Below are 21,667 nucleotides of genomic sequence, written 5' to 3' on the forward strand. Positions count from 1 at the left end.
GCACTGAAGGCTAAATTATATTTTTAACATGCTATTTTACCAGAAATTGTTGGTAATTTTTATCTTCAAAGAGAAAAAATGAGAGAACTGAAAGTTGAGATGAAAAACAAGAATCTTAAGGTCCAAGGACAAATCTAGTTGATCAGCCTTCCACTTCGAAAACCCAAACAGAAGAAACTGAATTTGACTTTCCTTCTACTTTGCAAGATGTAACTGTTGACTTATAATGTTACTTCAGATGTAAAATGCTTTCCACAATGATTGGATGTGACAATGAAGTTTTCTTTTATAACGGTCCAATTTTACTCGACTGTTAACTTCGGAAGAAATTTCGGAATTAAGATGCCGAGTTGATTGCCAATCAGGATGATTTGAATCACTCAACTGCGATGGTCCTTGAAATATTAAATATACACGAAATAAAACCTATTTTCTATACATTGATAGAAGTAAAATTGAACTTACTTCCAGAAATAAAATGTCTTGACCATACCTAAGTATGATCACGAATCGATGTGGAATTGAATTGGAGGCATTTTAACCATTTCTTGTGGCTATCTGTCAAAAGAGCATTGGCTTTCTCACCTTGATTAAAAAATACTTTAGTAATTTTGTGCAAGGTAAATTATTCATTTGATAAATAAGAGCTAATGCAACCTATACCCCAAGTATTAAATTAAAAAGAAATATAAATAAGTATGTAAATAAATATATAAAAAGAACAAACTTTAAAAAACAGGATTTTGTCTGGATTTCTAGCTATTTCGCATTCGGCAAATTTCCCTCACATGGAGGCGTAATGAGCGAGTTACGGTAGTATGCGTTTTTGACTTAGAGATGTCGCTATTGTATTATCGCTGAAATGTAAAAAGTGTTGTATCCTAGACGATTGCAGGTGAGACACTATTTCAATATTTAAATATCACTTTACTTTATGTTAGTTATAACAAAAGAAAAAATATGCAGAGTATATTACAGTATTTTCTATTTCTTCAATAAAATACACTTAATATAATAATTATTCTATTTATATGTAATTATTAGCTTTGTTGGTGAGCTTCCATACTTGATTTGTGTCGCTGAATATAATTGTGCCCAAATTTTGTTTTTAATAAGTCAAAATAGATACCGTTGACGATCTTGTACTGCACATGGAAAAGGTTGAACCCTATCTGTTTCGAAACTCAGTAACCGAAATTAAATTTAAGGTAAGAAAATAAAAGTGAAATGTTTCGATTTTGTGTACTTAGTTTCATAGAGAGGATCGCTTTTTCTCGCTTCAGAGATTCGTTCAATATTTCATTTTATATCAATAACTAAAAGGCGTTATTAGAAATTCATAAAATACTTAGGAGATAAGAATTTATCCTGACCTTCAAAAGCATGAGCCTTTGAAGACTCGACGCGGATTCCGAATATCGCTTTATGATGTTGAAACATTCACTTTCTCTTCTGAAACTATTTTCGAGAAATCAACGAGGAAATAGGGAGGAGTAAAAGTAGATACTCATAAGATGTTAGGTAACTTTGGTGTTATACAACGAAAGATATGTAGAAGAACAACGCCAGCCAATCAGAGTCCGCCACGTCTTGAGTGTAACTCGATATTCCGAGTAACACTTATGAATTCCGGTAAAACACACCTAAGAGTTTATTTATATTAATGGAAAACCAATGTTTAGAGGATTCACAGCCTCTGATTTAACAAGTCTACAAGCACGCGACAGTCGCCAGATGAATATAGGTTTTTCTAGCGCGCTTGACAATAGCGTGTGTGAATAAAGCCGTGTTTGGTGACGTAAGAGCAACATACTCTATTTTTTACTGTGTATTCATTTTATTTTATAGAAAATTCTATTGTCTACACCGTTAGAAAAATTTTACCAGAAGTAATTTGGCCCCACATGACCAAAGAATACAAACTACCTAGCCAGCACGCTATTAACCAAAGTCGTAAAATCTACGAGCAACAAACACAATTAAGGATAACGCAGTTAGCCTTTAAACACGCTAACGCAGTGTTGTGTACAAATTTCATTGGATGAACCTTTACGCTGAACGTTCTAAGCAAAAGGGAGAAGACACTTTTTCCCCTTCCGATGGCAGCAGGCGCTAAAGCGTCTAACCAATGAAAATTGTACACAAGAAAATGCACGACTTTTGACGGGTTGCGTTCTCCATGTGGGGTGCTGTGTTTGTGGCTCCTAGGTAAAATGTACTTCCATGTTTCCACGCTTCTGAAAAAAACTGCTCAAATCATAACACGACTAACAGAATTTTAACGCTCTCACTAAAGTTAAATCATTCATAAAATAACATTTAATCAAGATTTCTATAAAAGAAATCATTTAAAATTTTCACTCTTACGCGATGAAATATCACAGACAAATATCATACTACCTTAAAATTAAAGTTGAAATTTCAATTATAAGGATTCTTCTAATAAATAATTTGATCCGGTTATTAGTCGAGCTACATCTTTTATAAACAACGCTGGAGGTAAATCTTTCTAATGCCGTACATGAACAAATTAGATCGCAATAAAATTTTAGCAGAAAAGTTTGATAATCAGTAATTATTTATACTTAGAAGAATGGTTATGTTGAGGATTTCCACGAGCATCGTGGTTTATTTTTACCCGGAACAAAAGGGGGAAACGGGGTATATTATAAATTCTAAAAAATACAATATTGTCATTTTTACCAAGAAAAATAAATACTTTCTAGGTTATAGATTACTGGCACGCGATTGCCAATCTACACTCTACAAACTACAACTAAACTATGAAATTCCACCGAAAACTGTAGATTTTTCGGTTATTTAACACGAGTTTTTTATATGACAAGTCATCATTATAGTTTTTTTTGATTTAGTATACAATAGATGAAACTGTTTCAAAACCCTTATGCAAATGGCTGATGATGAGTTTGATTAAAAAGAAGAAGACTTGTTTTCAAATTTGAATGCTCTGAAAAATTCGAAAGATCTATTAATAACATTTATCCTGTAGAATTCCAAAAACGATCAAATAAAACAACTATTAGATTACATATCCAATAAGAAAAACTGGTTACATGCCAACAATTTGGCCTACACTCTGGATAAACTATTGAATTTTGATTTCTTTGCTTTGTTTACGACAAGACTTGCCATAGATATAGTGGGACCTGAAAACCTTTCGGCGGAAGACGACGATAAATTTTATTTCGGAAAATAAGTGTTCGACATAAGTTCTGCATTTCCCATAGCGCCATCTATATCCGCAAACTGCATTGAACGTCTCAACCAAAAGTAAAAAGTTTCTTAAATTGCATAATTGTAAAACTAGATAAATAGATATTCTTTTGGGGCACTAGAGGTGGAGCCTCCCCTACCAATAATTTTGGACAGTTGTCCAGTTGCAAAAATAAATTTTTCGGAGACTTTTTTAGAAAGATTTGAAAAACATTTCGATAAGTGACTCTAATTTTTTTTATTTAGTTCAAAAATAAAGTAATAAGATAGCTCAAGTAGTCCATGAGCTAGATTCTTTTTCATATACCAAATTATTGAAAAAACAACAATGCAATATTTCGATAGATGGCGCTTTCTATCACCCAGCTATTCAATATGGCTTGTTAATCGACCGTATAGGTAGGGTTTCCCATTTTTAACCCAAAATGTGGTTTTCCACCACAGACAAATCCTACAATTTGCTTTTGTAATTCAAATCTATGGTGGTTTATTTTTTTTAAACTATTTTAACAACTGCGCAATAACTTTTAAATCAGCGCCGACGGACACTTCTGTCATAAAAAACCTAATGACCTAATTACGTTATGATTTTTTTCTATAATTTTCTAGTGTAGTATGTTGATTACAATATATCCAAATCGTGCCTTAAGAAACCGCGACTTAACATAGGTGCTGAATCAAAGCAAAAAATTGCATATTTTGAAATACAATGCTTTAGCTATGAAATGCTATCACAAACATTTTGATTTTCAAATGCTAGAAACAGTATATGAAATTAAATTATTTATTGTCGTATGCGAATTCAATTTTAAAACAAATAATTATTTAGCCTTAGTTGAAGCTAAGTTTGGGAAACTTTGAGGATTAAGTGTCCCAAGTTAAACATCCTATCACAAAATAGTATAAACGAAACTATTTATTTGAGAATGATCGCATTTTTATTTTAATCGATGTATAAAATTTAAAAATATATAGATATCCAGAATTCAATTTAATTTTTCAAGGTTTACATACTAACGAAGAAATGATTTACGTCTTATACATCGGATTTAGCGCTTTATAAAATTTAAACTGGGGACCAACTCGCGCCATCTAACCTACCGACCGTTAGGAAATTTGATATTTACGCTACAAACATAATGCTGATTTAACTGCTATTTTATTGATAACTTTGAACCGCTGCCAACGAGTCATTAACTTTTCGGCGAGCCACCGTTAAATATTGTTATCATTAAAGTTACTTACATTGGAATAGACAGAACCATGTCTTGATAACGAAAACGTGGGTCTCGAGTCAATCTTCCAATTTAATCCCGTATCTCGGAACTCGTTGGTTTGATTTTGGTTACCTTCTATTTTCAAAAAGCAAATATATAGTTTAGTATAAGACAGTTTACCATACGATCATTTCATTTTCAAAAAGCCTAGAACAGTTTAGCAAACGACCACCCTCGGCATTCCGAGCATTTTCTTTTCCAATAGCAAAGCATAGCTTAACATTTCCGGTCTTCCATTTTTTAACAGCAGATCACAGTTTAGCACTTCAGGTCTGTTTTTATTTAACAGCATAGTATAGTTTAGCATTTTGGTTATTTTACTTTTTAGAGCTAGCTCAGCTTAGCAATATAGGAAAATCTTTTCTTATAGCAATAACTTACCGTAATTATACCAATTTAAATTAACAAATAATTAAAAACCCTTTAAGGTAGTATTCGGTGATTTAACGAACTAAATTATATTTATTGTTTCACATCCTTAATTTTTGAGTTGAATAATATAATTGTGTCTTTTTGTGTAGCCCATTTTGAAAGTCTTATGATCATTTGGAATTTAAAATTTTAGAAATGTGAAAATCCAAGAAATCCACTTGTACGAACGGCTAAATAGCGTTAAAAGATTTGAGATGGACAAACGACTGTTCGTCGAAGATAGAAATGAAAAATTTGTCATGAGCCTGTGCGAATTCGGTTCGGTCTCGACCATTTTCCTTTTCGGATTAGTGCTTTCTATTGCTACAATTGTATCTAAATTATGTCAAAGAACGTGTTCAGCTCCAGCGATTGAACATAATTAAGAAACAAAAGCTTTAAGATATAACGTGGCCCGGATAAAACACGTTATAAATAATTAGTTACGATGTTAAAACTTAATAACTAATACTTAGATGATAATCTAGAATAAATTTACGGGACGACGAAGACGTCTTTATAGTATTACATCCAAAAAAGAACTGCCTTTATTTTCACAAGGTATAAACGGCTCTGATACATTTCCACGCGTTGCCCAAACGTTCTCGGAATTCTCCGAAGCCCCCCGCAGTGGGCCAAAACCATTTCTCGCCTGGAGGGGAGATAGGGTTGGTAATTGCCCATCTCTGACCATATGTATATGAAAGGGGGTGACCCTAAAGGGCGTCGTTACAGAGAATACTCGGCTACAGATGAAATTCAATTCTTCAAAGATTTCATAAGCGTCTATGATTTTGGTTTGTAGAATAGTGCTTGGTTCCGAGATCCCTTACGAAAATCACGTGATAAAATTTTGGACATTGGATCAAGACTGGATCAAATTTTATCCCGAACGGTTAAAACAGGGCCGGCCATACGATAGGCGCCAAGTCTCAGGGGGCGCCTCAGTGGTAAAGAAAAATTTGCCTCGGGCCGGCACTGGGATAAAATATTTTTGGATCAAATAATTTTTATCAAGTTCTATCCAGAAATGATCCAATAATTTTGTACCAAATACTGTGGATCAAGATTGGATGTCATATCCGGAAGTTGAGTTGTATATTTTACATTAAGCTTAATAATTCAGATTTCAATTAACTTAACAAAAATCTTTATAAATAACGTTTTTCTGTAAGACATAGCCATGACAAACTTTAGTTACTGAAAACAAAGACATAGCTGCTTTCTATGGTGTACCCACCCTTCTACTTTATCATAGTCTCGGATTTACAGCTTCACAGTTATAGTTTTGTTAATAACTCAACCTTTTGTGTTTTTATGTACTATTCTGGCAAGCTACTAAACGCTATTCCTAGTAGTTAACAACCTGAAATTTATCCCTTAACTCTTTCTGATAATCTTAAGAAATATTATTACTTTATTCAAATGTGCGTAGACACTGCATCAGAATTGGATCAAAACTTGCCCAATAATATTGGATTCATTTTGGATGAAGTAATAGTTCGATAACCGTTTGATCTGTCCAATTTTTGTTCCAACTTCGATCACGTAATTGTTTGATCACCGTTTGATCTGTCCATCTGTTCGACGTGAAGTAATTATTTTTTAGCGTCGAAATCAAAACGGCGGTACCTAAAGGTACCCCTCGCGTTCATTGGATCGTTTGTTATTGGTTGATAACATAAATTACAGCCATTATAAACTATATTCTTACACGGGATATACAAATTAGGTGAAAGTCCACTAAATAGAGTTTAAGTTGTCTAACTTTAATGGACCTCTGACCACGTTATCATTTTCTATTTTTAATTTTAGCTTCCTTGGCCATAAATAGACTGCACCAGTAAAGTCGCGTTTTTCGAAGAATCGGATAGATTCATGGCCATCATACAATAAATAAAAGTTTAGAAATATTAACGCGATGGGTAGTTCGTGGTTTAAAAGAGTAAATTTTATCTCAACGGTGGTAACGATGATTTAAACAAATTATGATTATGATTACAATACAGTAATAATATTAAGAGTGAAACTATATATATATATATATATATATATATATATATATATATATATATATATATATATTAACATGCATTTGTTAAAAAATATTTTTAATTAAATTATAAATATACCAAATACTAATTGTCATAAAAAGGGTAGAGTTTAGAACTAATATATTTCACAAGATACCTATCTTTATAGTTCTAGTATATTATTTATTCGGTTTGAAAAAATAAATATCACGTTAAAATTAGATTTGTACAATTGAAATATATTGAAGATAAAATATCACTACAATCATTTGTCTTAATCTTAATAATAACACGATGTAAAAATTTGATGTAGGAGCAACAAACAACAAACACAAGGAGAAAACAGCCTACCTTTAAACACGCTAACGCAATGCTGTGTACAAATTTCATTAGACAAGCCTTTACGCTGAACGTTTTACGGAACGGGGAAAGACAATTTCCGAATTTTCCCCTTCCGACGGCAGCAGACGCTAAAGCGTCTAACCAATGAAACATTTACACAAGAAAATGCACGTCTTTTGACGGGTTGCGTTCTCCTTGTGTGGGGTGCTGTGTTTGTTGCTCCAAGCGTTTACAGAGCCGATATTTAAAAAAATTTGGGTGCCTGGGTAGAAATGTCTGTAAAGGTATGTGAATTTTTTAACACTATTATCAAATTTTGAGGTATTAGAGTGACAAGTGTTGCCGTAAATTATGGAGCAGTATGTAAGAGAAGACATTCCAAAGGAGTTTAAGAGTGTTAAAAAACAAGAAACAGTGTTTAGCTGTGTAGGTAATTTAAAGCTTTTTCCTAATTGCAACAGCACAATTTTGTGAGCTTCAATTCGTTCGCGAGTTTTTCCAGGAAAACTTGTTGGACGTGATTCGAATAATTTAATTTTTTGTCAAGTAAAATCCTAAATCTTTAGTTGAATGATTCCGTTGTAAAACTTTAGAATTAAACTCGTGGTCGTAAAATATGGCGCTAGGTTTCCAGGAATAAGTGACTACAATAGCTATTTGCTCATTAATCGGTAGATTGTTTGCAATAAATCAAGTATTTAGCATTTATAAATAATTTTGTAGAATCTTGCAGTCGGACGATGAATATATTGTTTGTATTAGTTTATGGTCATCGCCAAATTTTAAGAATTTTGAGTTGGAGATAACGGAAGTAAGGTTGGCAATATAAATATTGGAAAAAAAAAGAACTCCGAGTGACGAGCCTTGCGGTACACCAAACAGTACAGGGTAGGTATTGACCGAAATTTCACCGTTACACTTTATAAGGTTCAGCCTATCTTTTAGGTAATTTTTGCACCAATCAAGAAGAGTACCAGACATTCCTTGGGTCGCTAGTTTTTGAATCAGGAGTGGATGTGATTCATGGTCAAAAGCCTTTGAAAGGTCGATGTAGATAGTGTCAATCGAACCATGATTTCTGAAAATATTTTCCACGTGGTTGACGAAGGACAGAAGGTTAGTTTCGACGGATCTTCCTTAAATGAAGCTGTGCTGCGTTTCGGGAAAGTGTATATGTGATCATATACCATAACCAAGAAACAAAGTATTGAAACCTGCCGATAGTTCGCATGATCACCCTTGAATCCTTTTTTTAAAGATAGGAGATAGAGTTTCAGAGTTCGGAGAGAGTTTTTAGTTTAATTTTCAACACCATGTCAAAATTAAAATCTTACTTCCCCCCCTCGGTTATCTGGTAGCAACAGCCGATGCAACAGCGCATTTTTGAGAGCTTCAATTCGTTCGCAAGTTTTTTAGAGTTTGTGGGAGTTCGACAAGAGTTTGGGAGAGTTCCACGAGAGTTTGTGAGAGTTTACTGCCTAAGTGAGACTTCATGGGAGTTCAATTGAGAGTTTATGAGAGTTTCATCGGAGTTTTGTGTGAGTTTGGGAAGTTTAGTGTGAATGTTGGGAGTTTCAGAGAGTTCACCCTGAGTGTTGAAGAGTTCGAAAACTTTGGGTAAATTTTGAGAGTACTAATGAGTTCAACAAAGAAATCAGTTGAGTTTTAGTCGCCGCATACACCTGACTTACTAGGTGTCGGCGCACTCGTGAATAACGCCAAGGGTGGTTAAAGTTCTATAGCTACGCCATTGCGAATGAAAACGTGTTTTGGTTTTATCTGACGCTTTTGTTAAGTCACATCAAGTACGTCAACAGAAAACATGTAGACAGCACCAGGGTGATCTCCACGCCCATCTACTTTTCCTCGTGCACTCGTTCCTCTCTTCTCCCAGTAAGGGAAACAGCAACTCTGGAACGATCGTAGGCTCTACATAAATCCTTGCTGTTATGTTTATCGTGTGCGCGTAAATGGTAAAATATAGCCTAAAATCCACAAAAATTGGCACTGCCCAAGTTGTATATTTATCTCGCTAGGAGGAGCCAAATTCAACCCCGCCCACCGAAAGTGGAAATGCCAATATTATCAATAAATATGGCATGTATTAAATGAAAGCTTAACACCCGTAGAACACTTTCAAATTAATATATTTTACATATAGACTATTTAATAAAGCCCAAATATTTACAAAAAAATAGTGAGAGTAAGATCTCCGTACTCTTTAAAAAAATTACAAAGTAAACAAATTGTAGAAATACAAAACCTATACAATATACAGCTGGTTTTTTTGCTAAAAATTAAGTTTAAAATGCGAAAAGTTTATTGATAATGTGAAATTATGGTTTTTACCTCTCCGAGTGGACTATATCCTCTAGGAGGGGTTATACAATCACCGTGTCTGTCAGTCTGTGTGTCTTTCTGTCTGTCCTGCGATCGCGTTCGCATTTTCGATGCAAAGAGTAATCTCTGCGTACGCAGTTTCCCGAAATATCTGCGTTCGCAGTTGCTAGGACTGTCGAAGGGCCAAACCACCGTGCGACGGCGAGCGTTAACGGATTAATTTGCGGTAGGGTCTGGTTTGGATGGTGTTTTTTCGTTAACGCTCACCGTCGTAACGGTCTTAACTAACGAAAGTTTGATTGGATATTGCGTTATTGTAATGTTTATGTGTAGGGCGTGAATGCTGTGTTTTTGTTGTGACGGTTGTGGGTGTTGAGTCTGTTGAGTTGGTGTTTTTGTTGAGTATGTTGTGTTTGTGTTTGCGTTTATTGTGTTGTGTTTGTACGGGCGTTATATCTTCAACTTTTTGCTTACTGACTTTTGGGACGGACCGAGTGCTAAGTGTTACGCAACCTCTCAACGTCCAATGGCAGGGTTTCTACCAAATGTTCACGGTATTTCATCTTAGTATCAATTTGCGATTTATTGGCACCGGCCGGTAATCGAACCCGGGTCTGCTGCGTGCAAGAGATTTACTCTAACCACTAAGCCACCGACGCTTGTTAAACTGCGGTGTTTTTCGGAAACCGCTTTGGCAAATGTCCTTAACGAAGTTATAACGTTAGGTACCATAATTTATTCTACATCATTTTAAATATTTATAAATTATATAAATCTTATATTTAATTAAATATTAATAAATAATTTTAATCATATATTTAATTAAATATTTATAAATTATATTAATCTGATATTTAATTTAATATTTATAAGTAATATTAATCTTATATTGAATTAAATATTTATAAATTATATTAATTTGATATTTAATTTAATATTTATAAATAATATTAATCTTATATTGAATTAAATATTTAAGTATTTTAATGTAAAATTTTATTGTCATCAGGAATTAAACTCGGGTCGCATTGTTACCATGCGGATAGTTCACCGCCAAGCCATTGACTTCCTTAGGGAACATATTAAAGTAAAGGAACCATTATGATATAGTGGGTTTTTTTACTAAACGGATGAATACAATACAATATCTGTGGATATTTTTTATTGAACTTTGTTTTTTAATTTTTGTGATCTTGTTTTTATTTCGTCGGGAATTGAACCGGAAGCGTGGTTTTAGGACTTTGATTCGTTGCCGCTGTGTTATTGATTCCTTTTACGTTGTGTTATAAATCTGTAATTTATTATTCAATGACGTTGTTAAACTCTTTAATTGTCAGTAGGTTAATTTTTTCGGATAAGCTTTTTTTTAATATAATATGTATCTGGCTGTTAGGCCAAGGAAGGGTCGTATGTTATTTTTACTAATCGAGATAATGTTGTTTTTTGTCTACTCTTTGATCTTATATTTGTATCTAAATTTTTTGAGCAAATGTTTTTTCCACGAAAACGTCCGGAAATATCCTCTGTAGATATTTCTTCCATTAAAATTTTCTTCGTATTATATTTAACTGATAAACTTGTTCTGTAAATAGGGTTAAATACAATTAAGCATTGTTTTAGTACTCGCTGTTGTAACTACTTAATTTATATTATTCTGAATATATTAAACTCGGTTGTTTCGTCTCAATTATTTTGATTAAAATTAAAATTTTATACCGGGCGGGATTGAACCGGGATTACGTTTTAGTAAATAACTCTGAATTGCGGAGATATCTTTAAGGGTCATCTCGAGAAATTAATACCACTATTTACAATTCTTTCGAGGAGAGGTATATTTTGGATTGCCAACTTGTTTAAACCACCAATAACGATCGAGTCAAAGAAACAAATTAGTTAATATTTTTTCTCGAGTAAGATGAATAGTGAGGCACTTTCAAAGCACAGCCTTTCAATTAATTTTCCCAATTTATATAACAACTTCATGTGTTCTTGATCTCATTTAAAAACCATTAGTAGCTTTCATCAAATCGATATAATTGGCAAATAAATTGTTATGCAGTATAACCTACCCTCCCGCCAAGAAGTATTGATCAGTACATAACTTTTGAAACCAAAATTTTGATTTAAGAGTTAATAAAGATTTTTTTCAATTACTGCAAAAGATTTGAGCAAAATTAAATACTAGGTAGTAATAACATTTATTTAACATTTTATTTTAGGTTACATAGCTGATAGAAGAGAAGTGTGAAAATGCATATTTTGAAAATAATAATGTCGAAAGTGATGAACATTTTTAAAGGATTTCCATATTTATCTTATATTATATAATCAAAGAGTTATGGGCTTATGTAAAAACCATATATTCAGTATGTGTCGAATCAAGACTGGAAAAAGCCCATTGATTATTTAAATCAATACATTCATTAAAATAAAATAAAATCAAATAAAACATTGCGATTTACTTCAAGAAAAGGGATTGATTTGGTTTTTATTGAAAAATTTGATACTGGTATTGAAGAGCAGTGGATTACAAGCATCCGATTGATTTCCAGTAGTCCAAAATATCAGTCCCTGAAAATCGTGCTTCGATTTCCTGGTTCATTCTCATATTCATGTCGTCTGAGAGGACAACTTTTCCTTCGCCCACAGCGCCTTTTCTCAGAAGAATGAATTTCCTCTCTTTGGTAGTCGTTTGCTTCTGCACTGCCTTGAAGTACTCTTTCAGACCTTTGGTAATTGGTAATTGATCGAGGTTCATGTCTGGGTGTCCACACTTACTGTACACCGCTTCGATATCCTTTTCCGTGTTCTCTTTCATGTATTTGAAACCGCTGAAGTGGACGATGTCATCGAGGACAATGTCATTTCGCGTTAAATTCTCGAACTTTTTCCCAAGAACGTCGCGATCCTCATTATGGTGGGCTTGATATTCCTCTGCAATTCCTCGTAGTGCAACAGGAGGACATTTTCGTCGTTTCGATGTTCGTACCAGGAGAGGATGTGGTCGAAGTAACTACCAAAAGCCACATCGCCAGATAGGAAAAGCTCGAAAATATTTTCAATCCTGCCTCCGGATTTTCCCAGAAAATCGGTGTTCAAAAAATGGTTCGTGGACAGTAAGCAATCTTTGGGGTTGCGAATAACCACGACGTATTTGGCCGATGGCACCAGCGGGAAATGATGAGCGTCCAAGTGAGTGAGGTAAAATCGAGGCGAAGATTGCTTTTCTAGTATTTCGGCGCCCAAAATTTCCACCACAAAGAAATTAGTAATGTTCTCGAGTTCCACTTTCGTCGGTTGTCCGTTGTTCCTTAAAAGTTGAATGATTTGGCTCGTCCAGTGAGTTCCCGCTTTGGGAAACGTGCACAATACAAAGTCGTTGGGTTGTACCTGCAGGTTAAAGATTGACTTCACGGCGTCCGGTAAAACAGTTTGAGGCATTTTCAGGTCGCCAATTTTCTGGTATCGATGACCGACACAATCAGACATGGTTCACAGGTACCTTAAAAATGAAAATGGGAATTTAAACTAAATGGACCACTAAACTTTGACAATAAAACTTTAACTACGTTCAGTGTACACATAGCTCGCCATAATCTTTCTCGATAACATTTTAGAGTCGGGCCGACATAATCCCTTAGGTCAAAATGTAGAATAATAGTCGGCCACCCGTCGATGGACTAGAAAATCTTACTCAATATGGATATTTAAGCGACTCATAGAATTCCGAAGGTGGACGACGCGAGCGAGGATGAGTCATCCCTACCTTCCCCAGCAGCGATGGCCCAAAACAACGAGATAACTCTCTGAATTAATGGGAAAGGCTGTTAGGGACAAAGCCTACTTAATAAATTTTGATTTAAATAAGAAGTTTCATTTAAAACAAGGAATACCTCTGCGTATAGTTCCATACCAGAGTCACTGAGAAAAATCATATCACTGCGGGCACGAATCGAACCTAAGACCTTTGGCTTACCGTCCCAACGCCACTAGCTTTGGACTTTAGTCACATACCGGTATACTGAGGCCACAAATAATCAGGCCTCAGGCACAAAATTTATGAATGACTCGATCTGGTTCACATTATTCAATAATTACTTTTCTTCGAAATATAATTCTCTTGCAAATCTGATGGTTTATCTCAAATAAATGTCTAATGTGAAACCTTCAAAATTATATATTACACGTACTTGCTCCAGATTAACATTTTGTTATTTGTTTTTCTTTTCTCGGACGTTATGGTTATATTAACAACGATGAATATATTAGTCTTTATAATTATTACCTCACATTGTTTTGAAATAAATTGAGTATAGATAACGTAACGAACCCTCTTCTGAATCGTGTGAGTTTTCGTCACTGTTTTCAGATTTTTTGTCAGAATGTTTGCCTTCATCTCCCTTATCACTTTCTTCCAAATCACTTAGTATTCTTTTATTTGCGAAATGTTTTATTTTTCCTTTGCCTGTTTGCACTTTTTCCTTGCTTTTTCAATGGTAACAGCGGAACATGTGGTTTCCCAATACATTTGACCGCAAGAGTTTTTTAAAATAAAAAAATTGAATTACTTGGAGTTGGGGTTAACAATCTAACTTCCTGCTATCCCACTTCTTATTTGTACATGTTTGTTTTTGCACTAATTTTGAATTTTCACTCATTTTCAAATGATTTGGCCAATAACTCGCTTTTTTTTCCTAAACACCACGACATTGGCACAACTTCGACAGAACTGTCTTCAATAAAATTAACGAATGCGAACATCTATAAATAATTGCCAAACTTTCAAATCTAAACAATACCTTAAATTTCAAAACAATTTAAACTCTCATAAAAACATGTCAGCAATTAGGTTCTTCAGTGTAAGAGATTAATTTTGCAGAAAAAAATTATATATGTAGTGGTTTAAGCTAGTGTTCTTAATTTTCCGGAAAAAAAGGCCTCGGTCATTTTCCTCGGAAAATTTTCCGACTTACAACACAACTTTTTTGTGAAAAAAATATTTCATATGGTGTGCAGGAATTACGATACGGCAGCAATTGTGGATTTTCAGAGAAAGGTGGAGTTAAAAAAAATGAACAGGCTGAATGACAGAATAATGTAAAGAAAGTCACATACTTCGAAAGAACACTTTAAAAACTTCTATTATTTCCTGTCAGACGTTCTTAACACCAAAGACTTTCAACTATTTACTAAATAAAAATAACTAAGGAAACTAGTCGGATTTGAAGTTGTGGGATAGTAGACTTTTGGTGTTGATCTTAAGCAAAGATATGAAGCTTAATTTATATTTACTTACCAAGTGGTTTTCTTGTGATTTGAAGATATTTGAACCAGGATTAATTTGACCACGAATAATGTCTCCGACAACTACAATTTATAGAGAGTAAAGAACTAAACAGAACGATAGGTTTATCAAGAGATTTTTTAATTGTTCAAGTAATATGTTAATGTAAAATAATTAGAAAAGTAGATCTTTATCATCAATGAAACCGATAAAATACTATAATAAACTACTTGGATTTTTATCTAAGCAATTAAACCGCTTCGTTAGAACCTTATTTGTCAAAGAGCCATATCAACAAACGTGCTTTGCGGATATTGCCGGAAGTTTAATATCTTCCGGCACCTTGATGTTTAATTGATCCGCCGGATTAATCAATTCGTGAGCTTCTACCATAATTTTCGATAACTGTAACGAATCTATTTTCGTTGAGCTTCGTGGTTCTGTTCCACTTTATTTCATCCAAACTTCGTAATGTTCGCGACTTATCCGATTTCCCACTGACCCGTTTAAAGAAATATACTCGCGTACACATTCTAAACATACAGAGCCGTTAACTTTGATATTCAGCAGATTTCTGCCTCTTTTCAATCAAACAGGCATTTGCTGTAAAAATTAAAATTAATATTTTAAATAATGGTCATTGTAAAAAACAGTCCTTAATTGCTGTTTAATTTTAAGAGTGCGTGAAGTTTATTGGTTTACCACTGGTAGTTTCGTGAGCTTTCGCGTCATCAACAGCAAAATGAGAAACAGAGAGTATTTTATATTGATTTAAAAAAAAAACAAATTAGTTAGAACATGGCCCAAAGCGACCTAAAAACCAAAAGGATGTCAACTCTACCTTTGCATGTTTAAAATATTTAACATTTTATGCTGGCCAACTAAGGCTTTCTTCTTCCTTAAGCCAAGGTGTACGTTATCGTGCTGGGGGCTGAATGCTACCGGGAAACAAAAATACGGTTTCAATAACGATACCAGGCGAAACCCCGTTGTACCTAGCCTTCCGCCCGGACAGAGGGTTAAGGGCGGCGACCTTTCGCGTTCCTCTTCTCTCTTGGGACCGCCATGGAAACACAAAAATAACAATACAACTTGGCTCAAAACAAGGGAAGGGTAAATCCTCTGATTCAAACCGCCCTGTTATCCAACCAGGTCTGGGTCGGTCCAACCCCTAATGCGACTCGGATCAACCTTCAAGGGTCTACCTCTTGCGCGATCCAGGTGGTGGAGCAAGGGTCCATTCGGGATAAGACCCCAGGCAAGAAACCCAAACAAAAACGGAATCAGGGCCGCAGCGAAAAGAATTGGCTGGACGAGAGCCCCTCTTCAAATAAAAGATCCCGGGAGTATGACTCCCCAGATTCTCAGTCCTAGGCCTCTAAGATATTCAAGGTCCAGAACCAGACCTTCAGCGATGTAAACCTCCTTGCATGTGTGCGCCGCAAACACCGCGTCTAGGATGCACAGAAATGTGTTTGTACAAGAAGAAAAGTGCGAAAATGCATATTTTCAAAATAGTAAGTGATGAAGATTTTTTAAAGATTTCCATATTTATTTTATATAATCAAACAATTACTGGCTTATGAAAAAAAATTCTATTCAATATCAATAAATATAAATGATATAATTATAATAATATTATTCATACCAAAACTACGATAGCACAAAAAAACATTTTCAAGTTATTCAAGTTATTAGCTTTCATTTGATATATCATGTGCCATATATATTGAAAATATTGAAGAGGGTCACTTTGGGTGGACGCAGTTGAATATGGCTAACACTAAGGGGATAAAAATACACCAAAATGCTTATGTGGTTAAACACTCAGTATTGCCAAATTAAAGCCTAAGAATATTCATTAAAAGGATTGGGGTGACTAGCGTTCATCTAACACACCATACGGATTATCACCATCTAAATTTGAATTCAGATAATTTTTCTGTGGAGAATGAAACCTTTAGCTATATTGTAATATTTACGCGCCCATGAGAAGGTTTTTTTTCAACATAACCAAATGAACTACATCGCTTTACTTTCGCGTAGGCGGATAATAGCTGGAATCATGTAAACAGAGGCGGTGGCGTCATATTCTTTGTCAACCTGAATTGGTTCTTGGTTGCATATAAAGTTAGTGGTATCCAATAGATGTTCCTCTAAATAAATTGAATAAATATATAAAATATAAAATTTTGCTCTTAAGTCACGAGACAGAGCTTAGTTGCATTTGTATATCCTTAATTCGTTCGTTCGATTTGCGGGCGCTAGAAAAGCCAAAGTATATCTGCAGGTGCTCAGAGATTCGCAGTGACGTAAGATCTACATTAAAACTACAATGTTGCGTTTCTTTATAGAAAGACGTATAATTTAGTAAAAATATGGTGATGAAACTTCCAAAAAAGTCTTCGTCCTTTTTTTCTAGAATTAACTCTGGCCGAACATGATTTCCTATGGGAATCGGTAGTACACTGGAAGGCAGGAAAAATATAACTTTTTGTTCACTTTTTGAAAAAAAGACAATTATTTTCAAGGTTTTTCATGCCCAAGATTCAGCATTAGGGAGGCTAGCGGCATTATTCTTATTGTCAACAATAATTTATTAACACATTAAAAATGCAATACTTTACAAGTTTTACTCGGCAGTAAATAAGAGTATACCAATGGCTTTCCTTCATTGTCTCATTTTTGACATAAGTCTGCTTTCATTGGCTGGGAGGTTCCTGAGCTAGCAACCCTGTTACAAAATTCCAAAATAAAATGGCGGACCGCGATGTCGCCTTAAACTAGTGTTAAAACTTTTCGGTTATTAAAAACGTATTATTTATAAATCAATTTGGTTGAGATGTTTTTATTTATAATTTTAACTAATATTTAGTCATTTAGGGTAAGTTTTAATAATAATTTGAAATTCGCGCAACAAAGATTGTAGAATTATACGCCATTAGATGGCCTCCTAGGATGTAGTAGGATATACATTATTTCAGCTCAGGGGCCTTGTAATTTGTTGAAAAGTAGAAACTCTGACTAGCTTGCTATTGAATTAAAAAGAGTTCCAAATTTAGAATATAAAACTGTGACTATAAGTGAAGATAAGTGTTAAGGTATTTTTTTACAATAATTCTGTTAAATTGCAGTTGAAAAGCCAGTCCTTTTCTTCAGTTTTAATATATTTTAGACTGGAAATGAAGGAGTGACAGCAATGGTTAAAATTATTGTGGGCACTGATCAATTTGACCCCATTTTTGTTAACAGTGTGAGGTCTCAATAGTTAGTTCCTAATTTCAGGATTTCTGGTAAATTTAGAATAGAAAAATCAACGGGCCGAGTCCTATTCTTCAGTTAAAATTGATTTTATAGTAGAAATGAAGTTATTTAGTGAACGAGTGATACTAATGGATAGTACCATTGCTAAGGAAGCAAAGTACATGTACACTGTGGCCCACAAAATGCTTCATTTTTTTTCAAAAAGATTCCACTCGTTCTTTAATTAACTAATTTAGAGACTGAAAAAATTACTTGATTAAATTGTGTTTTTTCCAACTGGAAATGTAACTGAATTCTTTAAATTGTTTTTTAAAGACAAGACCGAATCTGGTAAATTTTAGTTGGAAAATGCATGAATCAAGTATTGAAGTTAATGATTTGGTTGTGCAAAGTGAAATTTACTAAATTTAAAGAATTTTGATAACTACACATTTGGAAAGGCACGAATCAAGAATTATTATTGTGAAATTTATGATATCTCTCTAGCTCCTACCTTTGATTGATAAAATTTTAAGAATTCTTATGAAATTGAAACTCTAGTCTTTAACATTTTTAATATTGCTTCTTTACATTTTGGCTTGAATCAAAGTGTAGGATCTGTCCTTAACAAAACTAACATTTCTTACTACAAAGTGAAAAGTTAAAAAACTTCTAAAAAAATGGTATGACCTCAGAGTGACTGGAAATGACAATTACACGAATAGGTGTTTGTAAAAAAGATGAGAGGGGAAAATAAATTAGGGGGAAGGCATTAAAAACTGTTTCGGCACGTGACATTTTCTCGTCTGACCCTTTGAGCAGACGCTCCGAACTCTCGGAAGACTCGGATCAAGAATATATTTTCCGCAGTTGTTTTTATTTAAATCTTAGTTTTGCAGATTAGATTTTAAATACATTTTTATGTTGCCTTTATTTAGTATTCGTGGTTTCGTTGTTTCCTGTTAGTAAACCATCTTCATTGAAGAGAAAAGGTAGAATATATCTGCAAATATTTTAAGCCTATGACATGGGTGAAGCTTCGCAATCTGCTGTACTCGATATGGATTCAAGGTACGCTGTAATTCTTATTAATACACAAGTTGGTTCTAGGGTCTTTAAGATTGATTAATTAAGAAGTTAATCATATTACAGTTCTGACACACGTAACAAAGATAAAGAGAACCTTATTCTACCAAAGGGTAACTGGACGAAGCAAATGCAATATTTTCCTAAGAAATTTAGTGAGGGTTGTATACGAAAACATTTCAACCGCAACAAAGCCAAGAAGCATTTTCAAAATGGGTACCGCTTCTCCGGATAGGCTATTTTTAGATAAAACCACAGGCCAATTTGGACTCTTAGAAATAAAAACACTGTCAAAATGTAAATTTGAAAATATTTCGATCAACGAAGGCGTTAAAAGAAAGGAACCAACTACTAAATTTCTAAAACTAGACGAAAATGGTTCTTTAACATGTGATAAGAAACATAATCATTACTATCAGATACAGGGTAAAATGGGTATTAGTGGTCTCCCATGGTGTGATTTAATCGTTGATTGTGGGGATGACACACCATTTTTAGAAAGAATAGATTTTAATGAGGAGTTCTTTAAAAATGATATGTTGCCAAAGTTAACAAATTTTTGCGCTAGTCATGTAGTTCCCTTTTTAAATAAACAGTCAGAATCGACTTGTAAATCGTCAGTTGAAAAAGTAATATTTTAAAAAGCAAAAAGTGATTTTAATGTTCCTATAAGACCTAGGTTTTCTTCTGCTTGTTTCCCTTCAAGTTTCCTTCCCCGCAGCACAAATATCCTGGTTTTAGGTTGGGTTACCATCAGGATATTTGTGCTGCGGGGAAGTAGACTTAAAGGTAAACAAGCACAGGAAAACCTAAGACTTTAAATAAAGAAAGAGTACTGTACAAATTGTTTTTAAAAACGAATGGATTAAAGTTCACTATTTTCAACTTTAACTAACGGTTCATTACAAAAATTATTCAGGTAGGAACATATTCTCCAAACTTTTTCAAGTTGAGCGTGCATACTATTAGGAAAAACAGTGTTAAGGAGATGGTATTTTTTAACACTTCTAATGACACGCTCAACATGAATACGAATGGAAGCTATATCTCTAGTTTTTTTTTCTTCCTCCAAAGATAGTTGTGTTTTTTTTCCAAGAAATGGTGGGATATTTAGTCCTACTTTTTTTTCCTTTAGTAAATCCCCAATCAAGAAACCTCGGTCAGCCATTACAGAGTCACCAGGCTCTAACAAGTCAATAATTCCACTTTGTGCAGTTATTTCAACATCGGACATTCTTCCCGGTGATAATTTAGAAACAAATGAAACGAAACCATTAGGACAAATTCCAATGATATCCTTTGCTGTATTATGGCTTTTGTACGATGACCAGGTATCGCTCTGAGTAGTATAATCGTTTGGTGTTTGAATGAATAGCTCGGTACAATCGATAACGCACCGAGTTGTTGGGTACGTTGTTTTGAAAGCATCTGGCATATCCTCGTTAACTAGTTCCGTTGAAGGCCATATTTTGAGGCAAGATAATCTTTTGTCTAAAAAATCAAACCAGGTAATGCATAAGTTTGATACAGTCTTAACCGAAATTTCGAATCGATATGCTAAATCTTGCTCAAAAAGTCCCACTCTGAGACGACATAACACCAAAAATAGCTGTTCCTTAAAATCTAGGGACATTGGTCTTCCTCTATTATTCAAATCCTTTCTCTCTGTTTTACGCTCGTAGCCTCCGTTGTAATAAAAATTAAGGTTTGGCAAATCTGGTTCTAAATATTCATATAAACTATTAAAATCTTCCATGGATTCAAATCCAGTGTAAAACTGAAGCATAGAGGAACAATTCATGTTACGCAGGGACATTTTGGTATTTTTCATTTTAGCCTCTTCTTTTAAGGTTTCAATTTCAAGTTTTAAACTTCTTTTTTCATTTTCTAATTTTTCCACTTCCTCATTTGCCTTTGAAAGTTCCGAATTCCTTAATTTAAATTTCTTCACTTCTGCAGTTAGTTCATGAATTTTTTTCTCAAAACCGGTGTTTTGCTTTTTTAGGATTACTTTTTCACTCGTAAGTCTAGCCATATTTTCAACCATTAACATTAGCATACAGATTGTCCCATGTTGCTTTTTTATTTTTTTCGTTAGCTACCCATAGTCTTGTTTAAGGTTATAACAGTGGTCTTCACTTGACTCGGGTATCGTAGAGTTTTCGTTTTCACAATCACTTAAATTCATTAATGAACACGCTTGGTTTCCTACGTTTAAGGGTGGTATTTCAACAAAATTGGAAACATCAATAAATCTTTCTGGTATGAGGTCACATTGCTGAGAGTTGTCATCATTGTGGTAAAAATATTTTGGCTTAATATCTCCGTACATTTTTCGTCCACTAACGTTGAAATGACGACCACATACAGACTGATGTTTAGATCCTAAAACCCTTCTTACGGGTGTGTTCCACGGT

General features: G+C 34.2%; 2 protein-coding genes across 2 annotated transcripts; both read right to left on the minus strand.

The window, feature by feature from the left end:
* Positions 1–12,508: 12,508 nt before the first annotated feature.
* On the minus strand, positions 12,509–13,126 carry LOC149956217 (sulfotransferase 1B1-like). The gene has a single exon (XM_090166805.1). The coding sequence runs from the start codon at positions 13,124–13,126 to the stop codon at positions 12,509–12,511; it is 618 nt and encodes a 205-aa protein (XP_090022931.1).
* Positions 13,127–20,115: 6,989 nt separating this feature from the next.
* On the minus strand, positions 20,116–21,285 carry LOC149956218 (uncharacterized). Its single transcript, XM_090166806.1, has one exon. It carries the CDS (start codon positions 21,283–21,285, stop codon positions 20,116–20,118), a length of 1,170 nt encoding a protein of 389 aa, XP_090022932.1.
* Positions 21,286–21,667: the final 382 nt, after the last annotated feature.

Source organism: Leiobunum rupestre, chromosome 2, assembly GCF_980474605.1.
Source record: "Leiobunum rupestre chromosome 2, qqLeiRupe1.1.hap1, whole genome shotgun sequence".
In the NCBI taxonomy this organism is placed as follows: Eukaryota; Metazoa; Arthropoda; class Arachnida; order Opiliones; family Sclerosomatidae; genus Leiobunum; species Leiobunum rupestre.